An 11618-nucleotide genomic window follows, 5' to 3' on the forward strand; every position below is an offset into this window, starting at 1 on the left:
AGTATTTATCTTGATTTTTTAACCAACAAAATTTAAGGAATAATAGACATACTCCGATGAGCTCTCAATAAAAAGGCAAATTAATTTTTTCAATTCAATTTACTTTACATATTATTCTACATAATAGTATTTTAAATTACGCGCGCCGACAATGCGCTAGGCCGTAGATAAATGGGATTATCTGGTCACACGTAAGCTGGTCACACCTGAGCACCAAACATTGGAGGACTAGACTAGGCGTTGTTGTTGTTTCATCGGTTGTGAATCAAAATAAGAACAAACAAGTGGCTCAACATTCTCAAAAACTAGATATAAGCACATAGTGATAAGAGGAATTAAGATCGCTAATTACTTGGACGTGAAAAAAGTGCAAAATGGGCTGTGCGGAGAGCAAGGACGGGGAGGGGGAGGCGCAAAACAATAGGCCTAAATACCGGTCCTGCACGGACACCTTTTGGCTGGCGATTTACATTATATTCTGGCTGTTTCTGGTAAGTAATCAATTATAGATTATACCATATAGAGAGATATAGAAATGTGTATCGGGAAAGTGAAAGTTAAGAGATCAATCTGCGCAACGCTGCTCTCTGTTTCGCTGTGTGTGTGAGCGTATATTTTTTGCGGGAGGAAAAAGCGGCTACTTGTTACTTAAAAATGTCTCATACTTGTGTCGTCATCGCTGGCACATGAGCGGAATTGTTAATTCAGCTAATGAAAGCGATGATTTAACATTTAGGGTAAGCCTAGGCTTAAGCCAAAGCCCCATATGAATCAATAACAGCAGGACTTGCCACTCCCCGAAAGCATTTCCATGTCAAGTATTTGCATGGGTATGTCCACCAAAGCGATTATAATAATAGTGCCCCTTGACATGACATGCGGCTCATGGGGGTCATGGGGCGTTGGCAGCCTTAACTATGATATATCCACTTTAATTCCGCTACTCTTTAATTCGCAGATCGTGATAGCCATCTTTTCGTTTGTCTACGGCAATCCCTTGCGCATCATCAATGGCTACGATTCCTTTGGCAACACCTGTGGCGTCAAGCACAACGAGAAGTTCCAGGGCTTTCCCCTGTCCGGCATGAATACCCTGGACAAGCCCGAGCTCTTCTACTTCGACGTCAAGGAGCTGAAAAAGTCCCTGAAAATATGCGTCAAGTCCTGTCCCGCCAAAACCATGACCAAAGGCAGTGAGTTGCTGGAGTACTACACCCAAACGGGCAGCCAGCTCTGCAAATACGACTACAACATGCAGCAGCTGAATACGGCGGGAAATAATGCACAGACCTTCAACTTCCTGGGTCCCTGTCCCAGTTTTCCCGTGCATGAGAGGTTTGTTGATGATTGTTAGACGAAACAGTTCATAATTTGTGATTCGTTTCATTTTCAGTGCTCCTGTCCTCCATCGTTGTGTGCCCAAGGGAACTGGTGAGAAGGTTCAGAACTACTACGACATGCTCAACAACTGGGATGTGGCCCAGCAGTTCGTTGGAGACATCTACTCCACCTGGCACATCATTGCCATGGTCTGTGGTCTGGCCTTGCGTAAGAATAATTTTATTTCCCATTTAAACACCATGTTAATAGGTTTTTTCTATAGTCATTTCCATTGCTCTGGTCACCATGATGCACTGGCTCTCGCGCATCGTCTCCTGGATCATCTGTGTGCTGGTTATAGTGGCCAGTGTGGCACTCACCGTGGCGCTGTGGTATGCCTACTACAACATCAAATACAAATCTGGCATAAACACACAATACTCCCTGCTGGAGGAGTTTGTACGCAATCAACAGGCGGTTTTAACTCTGGCTGTCTTGGCCACCATAACTATGGTTAGTTTACTCATATTATATCTTATTATAAGTTATTAATTTACACTCTATCCACAGGTTATCCTTATAGTGGTGATATACTTTTTGAAGAACAAACTGGCTGGCTTGTCGGCCCTTTTCGAGGAAGCTGGTCAATGCATGATGAATCTCCCAGGACTTTTGATTGCCCCGCTCCTAGCTTTTCTCGTGCTTATAGCCTTCTTGAGCTTCTGGGTGGGCGTGGTCATCTGCCTGGCCACAGCCAGCTCTCCTGGCCAGAGTCCCATTGCTCCGTTCGACAATTCAAAGGCCCATCAGCAGCTCCTGCCAACCAATGCTTTGCTCGTGCCCAACACCACCAGTATCAATGATGTAAGAAGTAAGTAGTCATATCATTTAACTATTTCTAATCAATATCTACAGGGTTTTAAAGCAGCTCTATTCAAAATAATCTAAATCGTATATTTTTGCATTTTTGTGGTTATTTGATAACGTAATTTGGTGAATAAGTAAGTGATATTAGATAAGGGCACAGAACTTTACTCTTTTGTACATATTTCTGTGTTTTATTCTTCTTCACCATTTTTGAATCTAAAGTGTAAAAATTTTTTAGAAATATTCAAATATGTTTCCAGAGTATAAATCTTGTGATTTCTTTACCCAGCTAACGCACGTGTAGAATATGCCGATGCTGAAGCTATTCGCAGCATGTTCTGGATCTATGTGGTGGGTCTAATATGGACGGTGGAGTTTATTTTCGCCTGCCAGCAATTTGCACTGGCCGCTGCGGTGGCCTTTTGGTACTTTCAAAAGCCCACTACCACACCCACGATTTACGCCATTGGCAAACTGATCAAGTATCATTTGGGTACGGTGGCCAAGGGATCATTTGTGATCACTATTTTCAAGATTCCCCGCTTGATACTCACATATTTGTATGCTAAGTAAGTTTGTCTTTTATTTGATTTGTATTTTTTCTCTTTACTAATTGAATTCTTTAATGCAGATTGAAAAAAGGCGAGGATAAGGGATCGGAGTGTGCCGCCTGCTGCTTGAAGTGCTGTATCTGTGGCTTCTGGTTGCTGGAGAAGTTTATTCGCTTCTTAAATCACAATGCCTACACAGTGGTGGCTATTGAGTCCATTAACTTTTGTCCCGCCGCCGGCATTGTAAGTTTAACATCTGATAAGCCTTGCATTCTATACAATTTAAATTATATTTTCTATTTTCAAGGCTTGGAATGCCATGGCCACGAATGTTTTGCAAGTGGCCACTATTAATAGCGTTGGCGACTTCATCCTTTTCCTGGGAAAGGTTGTGGTGGCCGCTCTCTCCGGCCTGATTGGTATCGTTTTGCTCAAGGACATGCCCGGTCTTAACTTCTACATGGCCCCCGTCATCATCATTATAATCTTCTCATTCTTTATTGCTCACATTATTCTATCACTGTTTGAGGTAAGCTAACAATTCATATTTGTTATGTCAAAGACAATGTGTGTAATTCATGACTGCCGACCTTTTCAGATGGTTGTGGACACTCTATTCCTGTGCGTCTGCGAGGATAAGGCTTTGAATGGCCGTTCCGGTCGCTGGGCGCAGAGTAATCTGGCCAAACTGGTGGGCGAGGAACCGTTGCAGCCTGGCGAGGAGCCGCCCATCGAGGTGGTCCAGATGATGCCCATCAACAAGCAGCCCTTCAGTATTACCCGACTGCCCCAGTCCGATCCCGAAGTGGCTCCCATGTCGCCCGAGTAGGCAAGAAGTTGCTTTTGCTTATGTATTCCAGCCCCAGAGAACCCCGAAACTCAACGCACATCTCATTAGGATGTTAATATTTATATATACATACCATAACTCCGTCGCGACGTACAAACCAGTAAACAGTGGGACAAATATTGGCAGGTTACCTTGTCTATTGATATATATTCAAACTTAGGATGCACAGTTTGTAAACGTATTTATAAAGTTTAATCGTTTTTGTATCTAAATGTAAAAATGAGGTGTTTAAACCTTCTTCGCACGTTTAATGGTTCTTGCCTTCTTTCTATCGATCACCTCTTTGATGGCCTTCAGTTGCTTTTCCTTGATCTTCTTGGTGAGCGCTGATTTGGGTGTTTGTTTGGCCGCTTCTTCCTTCTTCTTCTTGGCTATCGCAGCCAGAATCTTGGCTGTCTCCACGGGATCGTCATCCTCGAAGAGCTCCTCGTTCTCCACGCCATCGTAGGCTCTCACGGGTCGCGTGGCCTCGTGCTTGACCTTCTGCTCCACCCGGTTTACATACTTGTCCTTGGCGGACTTTTTGAGTAGCTGTCGCTGCTTTGCGGGGCTCACATAGTCGGGATTCTCCCAGATGGTTTTCCCCGTGAACGAGCCATCGAAAATTTTCACGGGATTCATCACATAACGCGGTCCCACCTCCGAAAGACCACCGTCCTCGGAGAGAATCTGGAAATTCCTAAACCAGATGCGATTGTCCAGGTAGGTGAAGGTGAAAACATGATCCACGAAGGGCTGGCTCTTGGGATGATGATTTGGTACGGCGAAGGTCTGGACGAATAGCTCCTTGAGCAGCTTGAGATGCGGCAGCTCATCGAATTTGGAGTCGAAGGAGAGCAGTGGACGCGATCCTCGCAAGCAATTGCCCGTCATTTTCAGCTCGGCCATTGTGTGGATGTTTTCGATGAGGAACTTGGCCGATGGGCCAGTGGAACCCGAAGTATTGGACACCCACATGTACAGATCCCTTTTCCGGCGACCCTCGAAAAGCATGGCCTTGTTGCAGTGCTTCATTTCGCACATTTCATTGACCACCGACAGTGTTTTAGAGCGCTCCATTTTTGATTCCGGGCGATGGTGCGGCATGAGTGTCTTGATGTCCTTCATCAGATGTCTGTCCCGGTGGCTAATACCACGGGCGGAAAAGACCAGCACGCGCTGCTTGTTCACCCACTTTTCCTGTAATTTAAATCGAGTTTTTAATTAAGAAATAGTTTGTTTAAAGAAGTCTCAGTTCTTGCCTTTTTGGGCACCACTTCGTCTGAGGAACGCTGTGGCGGCAAAGGTGGGTTTTCGTCCAGCGGCACTATCTCCAGCTGTGGAGCAGCCTTCTTTTTCTTATTCTGGAACTTGCGACCCATTTAGCTTTGTTTAATTAATTAAAAAATTATTAAAAAGAAGAGCAAATGCAAAACAACGTGGAGTTGAAATGAAAACAACCAGGGATGGAACACGTTACAAAACCAGGGTGTCAACAGCACGTGCACCTAGTAAGTACGGGCCTTTTCCAACACTGTACAAGTTTAAATATTCCTTATATAAATTAAATTCCCGTTAAAATTGTAAAATGTTTTTAAATTGATTTTTATTTAAATTACATGTGATTTAAATGATGCTTTTAGCTGGAATGAAATTATTTTTATATTAATGGCGAAAGTACTCCTCAATCCTCCTCATCATCGAATCCCGGTTCGGGACACAGTCGACACCTGCTCTCGTTTATGCCATAATTCATGCAATGTTCGCCCACGCATTCGCAGCAACCATCATGAAACCATCTGTAGCTGGTGGCTCCGGTTTTCAGGCAAGTCTGACGGCATCTATTCCAGGATGTGCACTGATCCAGATACAAAACAGTGCAATTAAAACCGGAATCTGGCTGCCCATCGTTTGAAAACGATACCACGCTCCAATTGTAGGTGTATCCATCGTTTGGCGATGAGGACATAGCCCTGAACAACGCTGACATTCCCTCGAACTCCTCAGTGTGCGATTTCCTTCGCATTTCCGCCATATCAGCAAAAACTAATTGCAAAACTGAGAGGGAAATTGTAATTTTCACAAGTAACTTCATGTTGAATTGCCAATTATAACTGACGTGGCGAAGGCGTGGTCAAATGGTTTTTAAATAAAATGTATAGTTCAGGTAGGGATATACGTACTTTGCAGGTAAAACGAAATTTTACCAGGTGTCGCCAAGGGTCGTTATCTTTATTATTTATTTTACCTAACATACATAGATTCGTCCTCTTGGAAGGCATTTATGACTTTTTGTACTTTACTCGAACGTAGGTTTTTAAAACCACCTGATGTCGAACATAAGTCAAGATCAAAATATTGTTGTGAAAACAACACTTTTTAAAAGGCTGCAACAATGTTTAATCCCCGAGCAAGGTTAAAGCATTTGGGTAACTAATGTTTTTCCTTGTTAGTAAGGACTTTGCATTAATTGTTCAATAAAAAATGTTTTGCTTTTAAATTTAACACCAGGAAAGTTTTTAAATCGATTAAAAATGTAGTGGGAACGTCCCATTGTGAGAACCCTGTGAGCAAACTATTTTGACAAAGAATTCTGACAAAGCCATTGACGGTCATACTTTTTTTATGTATACGCCATCAAAGCGGCAAAAAACGAGAGAAAGAAGTGAAGTGCAAAAATCGCAGCGGAAAAACAAGATATCAGGAGAAGAATAAGAACCATGTCGGACTATCGATCCCAATCTCGCGGCGGCGGACGTGGCGGCCAGGAGTACTCCAACGACGACGATCCGCCGATGTCGCGTCTGTTCATCATTTGCAACAAGGCGCACACGGAGGAGGATTTTCGCGAGGCCTTCTCGCCGTACGGCGAAATCGAGGACATTTGGGTGGTGAAGGATAAGCACACGCAGGAGAACAAGGGCATCGCCTACGTCAAGTTCTCCAAGACATCGGATGCGGCCAAGGCGCAGGAGGAGATGAACGGCAAGACCATTGGCAAGATGGATCGCACCCTCAAAGTCCTGGTGGCTGCCAAGTAAGATTCGCTTTTGGGAGCACCCCCGTGAGCAAAGCAAGGCCTAATCTTGTCCCCTTTCTTGCAGTCGCAATCAGGGCTCCAATAAATCCGAAAACGAGCAGGAGAAGTACGTAAGACTGTTCATTGTCATTCCCAAAACGGCCACCGAGGAGGACATTCGCGAGGAGTTCGCCCAGTGGGGCGAGGTGGAGACGGTGACCATTGTCAAGGAGAAGAACAATGGCAATCCCAAAGGCTTCGGCTATGTCCGCTTCACCAAGTGCGTGGCAAATGCAGCGTGACTAACTTCTCAGAGCCCAACTAATGTAATCTTAATTGCCAGGTTCTACTATGCAGCAGTGGCCTTTGAGAACTGTTCCGCCAAGTACAAGGCGGTCTTCGCCGAGCCCAAGGGCTCCACTCGCACACAGCGGGATCAGTACGGTCGTCCCGCCGAGGATAATCCGCTGTACAGCGGCTCAGGACGTGGCAATTCCAATTTCAATGGTGGCAGCAGTAGCAGTGGCGGTGGCGGCAACAGCTACAACAACGACTGGAATGCTTCGCAGAACAACGACATGTCGGCCTTCCTGCGCATGCAGAATGTCCCGGTGGCCCAGCCCTCGTGCCTGGAGGTCAACGTGAGCAACTGCGTCAACCAGGATCAGCTCTGGCGGCTCTTTGATATTATACCCGGCCTAGATTACTGCCAAATCATGCGGGAACGTAAGTGGCCTGCCTATTTTAGGTCTAAAAACATCTTTAAACTATTTCTAATTTACTTGACAGATGGACCCCGCACAAATGAGGCCCTGGTGGTGTACGACAACCCCGAAGCTGCCATTTATGCCAAGTAAGACAAGACCTAGAATCCTTTTCTATAAAGTCTTTAATATAATTTTTTATAGGGACAAACTACATGGCCTGGAATATCCAATGGGCGAACGCATCATTGTCAAAGTCAATGGCATGAGCTCGGCTCGCATGGACACATCTTTTATAGACAGTACGCGAGTTAAGACTTTTATGGGTTATAGACCGCCCCATCATCTATAGCCATTTATTAAACTTTTTTGTTTCGTTTATTTTCTAAAAATGTTTGGGCTTTAAATCTGTGCTTAATGTTGCTGTTATCTATAATCATGTGGTCTTTCATTTTAGAGCGCACCAAAAAAGATGCCATCTGTAATGTGCCTTTGCCCCCAACTCAGCCACTGGCCTCACCCGATGCCCAGGTCGCCCAACGCCTGTTCATTGTTCTCTCAGCGGTAGGTAACACTGTACTGTGTCCAATTGAAATTGGTTATGAACGCTGTTTTCTAATAATTCAGAATTTGCCGCATTCGATCTTGAAAAACATATTCTCCTGCTGGTCGGGACTGATTGACGTCTACCTACTGCCCAACAAGAATTGCGGCTACGTCAAGTATGCGGAGGCTGAGAGTGCCCAAATGGCAATTCATACTCTAAATGGTGCTGAAATCTGCGGCACTAAAATAAAGGTTAGTTATTTTACAACTATTTAATTATGTTTTAAGTGATTTGGTATACTTAAAATGTACATACCATGCTTTCAAAGCTTACCAATATAACACTTAAACAAAGCCTATGCGTTAATTGTATAATTATATTCCATTACAATCCCATTACAGGTCATGGAGGCGGAGGAGCGCAGTGGATCCGATGGCGATGACGGTGGACGGAAGCGATTGAGGCGTAATTGAGTGTAAGTACCAAGTGAAAAGAGCATAAATCCCGTATCTCTTAGTGTAGCCATAGTGGGAATGTGAGTGTGTGCCGTGGTCCGAGGTAAGTAGTTGTGCAAATTCCAAACCGAATCCTATTAACGATTTAAATAAAGCATTCGCCTAACACTTGTCACAGACAGTTGTTCGGTTCGGTTCGACCAACCAACCGAATAGTACTTACCCCGTGCACCGGTTGGCCATCGACGATATCTATGCCGCCACTGAGCGCGAACATAATAAGCCAAAACATTTTTATCTTTCTATCTCCGCAGACCCACTGACAATCAAGAACTTACAGAGAACGCAATGTACGAGTACGTAACTAACTTGAGAATACAGTCCGATAAAAACAGTTGAACTGACCACCACCAACAACCACGCAACAACCAACCAAGAACCAAGAACCATGAACCATGAACCAATAACCAAACAACCACCACCAAACAACAACCGCTCAGAACCAGAACCAGAACCAGTACACTCTTAAACGGAATGCCACAATAACCACGAAGACCGGAAACGGCGAACGGAGAACGGCGAACGGAGACGGGTGAACAAACAGCCAACGAATATTCACCACACCCGTTGACTACCATTGACTCTAACTGAAGAAACACTCGTGTACTCAAGTGGGTTCTCTCTCGTACAGAGCACTCGTAGAAAGACCCTTACGACCTTTAAACGGATCCAACGAAAATGCAATGCTTGCTATATACCATAGTACACATACCCAATGGAGTGTATATGTATAAAGCAACCGCTTAGGGGACTTTTAAATATATATCCGTAATACGGAAACGAACTCTGTGAAACTTGTACTATTACTAACGTATTCCGACGAGATCCAGCTAAGCAATGAATTCAAAAATAACTGAATGTCTCAAGAGTATTGACTCTTTCTCGTCAACTTTACGATTTAGCCGTGCGTAAAAGATATTTCTTTTCATACCGTAGACTTAACCAATACCTTAATGTGTAAGCCCTTAAGTAAATAATAATAAATGGAGAACATAAAGAGTTGTGTGTACTTGATTTTTATTTGGGTGCTGGTTACCTTAAAACTAAGAAAATAAATATATTTAGCATGTTTGAGTCTAGAAAGGATTCATGAAATTGTATTCAACGATATAAATTGTTCTGAAGTTCGGAAATGAATTGACATTGGCTTGGACAAATATCTAATTAAATTTTTGATTGGCTTTCTAAATTGAAAATAGTCTTGTATTGGTGGTGATTTGATATTCAACGTTAAGGGAAAAATATTTTTGAGTCGCGAAAATATCTAAAAAGTGTTGTTTAATGGTAAGGTATGTTACAAAGTCTTAAAATTCATCGACATGAGCGAGGAACGCTAAATTTCAGAAATAAAACGTATTAAAAACTAACGGACCTGTTCAAAAAAAAAAAGAGTATAAAATGAACTAGTTCCAATATTGAACTTTAGCCACGCAGCCCTGGTTGATAATGGTTCCACAGACAGCTGAGTTGGATTTTGTTTAGATTTGTGAATTGTTGATTTTACGAAACGGGACTAAATAATAGGGATTCTCCAAAAGAAAATTTAAAAAAAACATAAAAAATGGATCCAGCACTGCTTCGCGAACGCGAGGCCTTCAAAAAGAGGGCGATGGCCACGCCCACGTGAGTACCAGACATGTGGCCTCTTTTGTGAAGATTGCTCCCAGAAAATGATGAATTATCCTTTCAAAATAGCGTTGAGAAGAAGTCCAAGCCCGATAGACCTGCTCCACCGCCGCCCAGTGATGATTCCAAGCGTAAAATGCGCCCGCCCACGGCTCCCAAACTGGATGCCTCCACGTGAGTTCCGCAAGAGGATTTCCCTGTTTCCGGATTGGTTACTTACCATGTGGATTCCACTTTCCAACCTTTTCCAGATACAAGACCATGTCGGGCAGCTCCCAATACCGGTTTGGAGTGCTGGCCAAGATTGTAAAATTCATGCGCACCCGTCATCAGGACGGCGATGATCATCCACTGACCATTGAGGAGATTCTGGACGAGACCAACCAACTTGACATTGGTCAATCTGTTAAGAATGTTAGCTGCCAGACATATATACTGCTTAGCGTTATGTTATATCGTACTCCTCCATTCTAGTGGCTTTCCAGCGAGGCTCTGCACAACAATCCCAAGGTTGAAGCCAGTCCCTGTGGCACCAAATTCAGTTTCAAGCCAGTGTACAAAATCAAGGATGGCAAAACCTTGATGCGACTGCTCAAGCAGCACGATTTGAAGGGTCTGGGAGGCATCTTGCTGGACGATGTCCAGGAATCCCTGCCGCATTGCGAAAAAGTACTGAAAAACCGAGCTGCCGAAATACTCTTCATTATAAGACCCATTGACAAAAAGAAGATTTTATTCTACAACGACAGGACAGCTAACTTTTCGGTGAGTAATTGCATTTTAATTAAACCATACATTTCTACTTTAAGATATAGACAAAGAAAAAAATATCAGACATCTTTTGGCAAATTTTTGATAACACTTTATATTTATATAAATCCTTAAAAAAAGATAACAAACATTTACCCAATTAACATTTTTAAATCGCTGAACAATAGTAAAAGTTGTAAAGCAGAAAAGAAATCATATTTCTTTAATTTCTTTTGATTTAGAAAGAAGTAATATGATTAATATTGGAGACCAAACTTTCAGGCATTTACCATTTTTAAATTGCTGTATAATAGGTAAAGGTATGAGGCAGAAATGTCGCTATTTTCATTTAACAAAAAATTAAATTTAATACCGTACACAATTCTTTAAAAGTTATTTAACTACTTTTTATATCCTACAGGTGGACGAAGAGTTCCAGAAGCTATGGCGTTCGGCCACAGTGGATGCCATGGACGATGCCAAAATCGACGAGTACCTCGAGAAGCAGGGCATTCGCTCCATGCAGGATCATGGCCTCAAGAAACCCGTTCCCAAGCGCAAGAAGGCGGCCAACAAGAAGCGACAGTTCAAGAAGCCCAGAGACAACGAGCATTTGGCCGACGTTTTGGAGGTCTACGAGGATAACACACTAACGCTGAAGGGTGTGAATCCCACGTAGAATTATAACTCTCGATTAGGCAATAAAAATAACTCTCAATGGAAATAAGTACACTATATAAATTTGTTTACCCTCTCGCAATCTCATTGAGAGTCCGCATTTCGGTGTTCCTATGGCCGAATACTCATTCCCGGAGATTTATGGACTCAGATTGCTATCTGCCATCGGCTTTGAACTTAGAAATACGACGATTGGCACAGGGAAAGATAAT

At 43.2% G+C, this 11618-nt stretch overlaps 5 protein-coding genes across 5 annotated transcripts; 3 read left to right on the plus strand and 2 right to left on the minus strand.

Annotated features, from left to right (window-relative positions):
- The first annotated feature begins 205 nt into the window (after positions 1–205).
- LOC108146334 (choline transporter-like 1) lies at positions 206–3839 on the plus strand. The gene is made up of 9 exons (XM_017272299.2): positions 206–491; positions 959–1335; positions 1394–1548; positions 1604–1833; positions 1891–2191; positions 2477–2756; positions 2819–2981; positions 3046–3267; positions 3337–3839. The coding sequence occupies exons 1-9, from the start codon at positions 375–377 to the stop codon at positions 3565–3567; spliced, it is 2076 nt and encodes a 691-aa protein (XP_017127788.1). The 5' UTR covers positions 206–374; the 3' UTR covers positions 3568–3839.
- LOC108146335 (ribosome biogenesis protein BRX1 homolog) lies at positions 3716–5044 on the minus strand. Its single transcript, XM_017272300.2, has 2 exons — positions 4830–5044; positions 3716–4767 (listed from the first exon to the last, which is right to left on the minus strand). Exons 1-2 carry the CDS (start codon positions 4947–4949, stop codon positions 3817–3819), a joined length of 1071 nt encoding a protein of 356 aa, XP_017127789.1. The 5' UTR covers positions 4950–5044; the 3' UTR covers positions 3716–3816.
- A 204-nt stretch (positions 5045–5248) lies between these two features.
- On the minus strand, positions 5249–5862 carry LOC108145809 (protein twisted gastrulation). Its single transcript, XM_017271399.2, has 2 exons — positions 5751–5862; positions 5249–5681 (listed from the first exon to the last, which is right to left on the minus strand). Exon 2 carries the CDS (start codon positions 5660–5662, stop codon positions 5252–5254), a length of 411 nt encoding a protein of 136 aa, XP_017126888.1. The 5' UTR covers positions 5663–5681; positions 5751–5862; the 3' UTR covers positions 5249–5251.
- Positions 5863–6192: 330 nt separating this feature from the next.
- Positions 6193–9349, plus strand: LOC108146470 (RNA-binding protein 45). Its single transcript, XM_017272488.2, has 9 exons — positions 6193–6604; positions 6672–6866; positions 6930–7312; positions 7376–7439; positions 7495–7592; positions 7748–7854; positions 7918–8088; positions 8239–8312; positions 8607–9349. The coding sequence occupies exons 1-8, from the start codon at positions 6288–6290 to the stop codon at positions 8308–8310; spliced, it is 1407 nt and encodes a 468-aa protein (XP_017127977.1). The 5' UTR covers positions 6193–6287; the 3' UTR covers positions 8311–8312; positions 8607–9349.
- Positions 9350–9806: 457 nt separating this feature from the next.
- Positions 9807–11452, plus strand: LOC108146250 (general transcription factor IIE subunit 2). The gene is made up of 5 exons (XM_017272189.2): positions 9807–9975; positions 10048–10152; positions 10230–10392; positions 10453–10743; positions 11150–11452. Exons 1-5 carry the CDS (start codon positions 9914–9916, stop codon positions 11405–11407), a joined length of 879 nt encoding a protein of 292 aa, XP_017127678.1. The 5' UTR covers positions 9807–9913; the 3' UTR covers positions 11408–11452.
- The last annotated feature ends 166 nt before the right edge of the window (positions 11453–11618 follow it).

The sequence above is a fragment of the Drosophila elegans genome, unplaced genomic scaffold (assembly GCF_018152505.1).
Source record: "Drosophila elegans isolate 14027-0461.03 unplaced genomic scaffold, ASM1815250v1 contig_208, whole genome shotgun sequence".
Lineage (NCBI taxonomy): Eukaryota > Metazoa > Arthropoda > Insecta > Diptera > Drosophilidae > Drosophila > Drosophila elegans.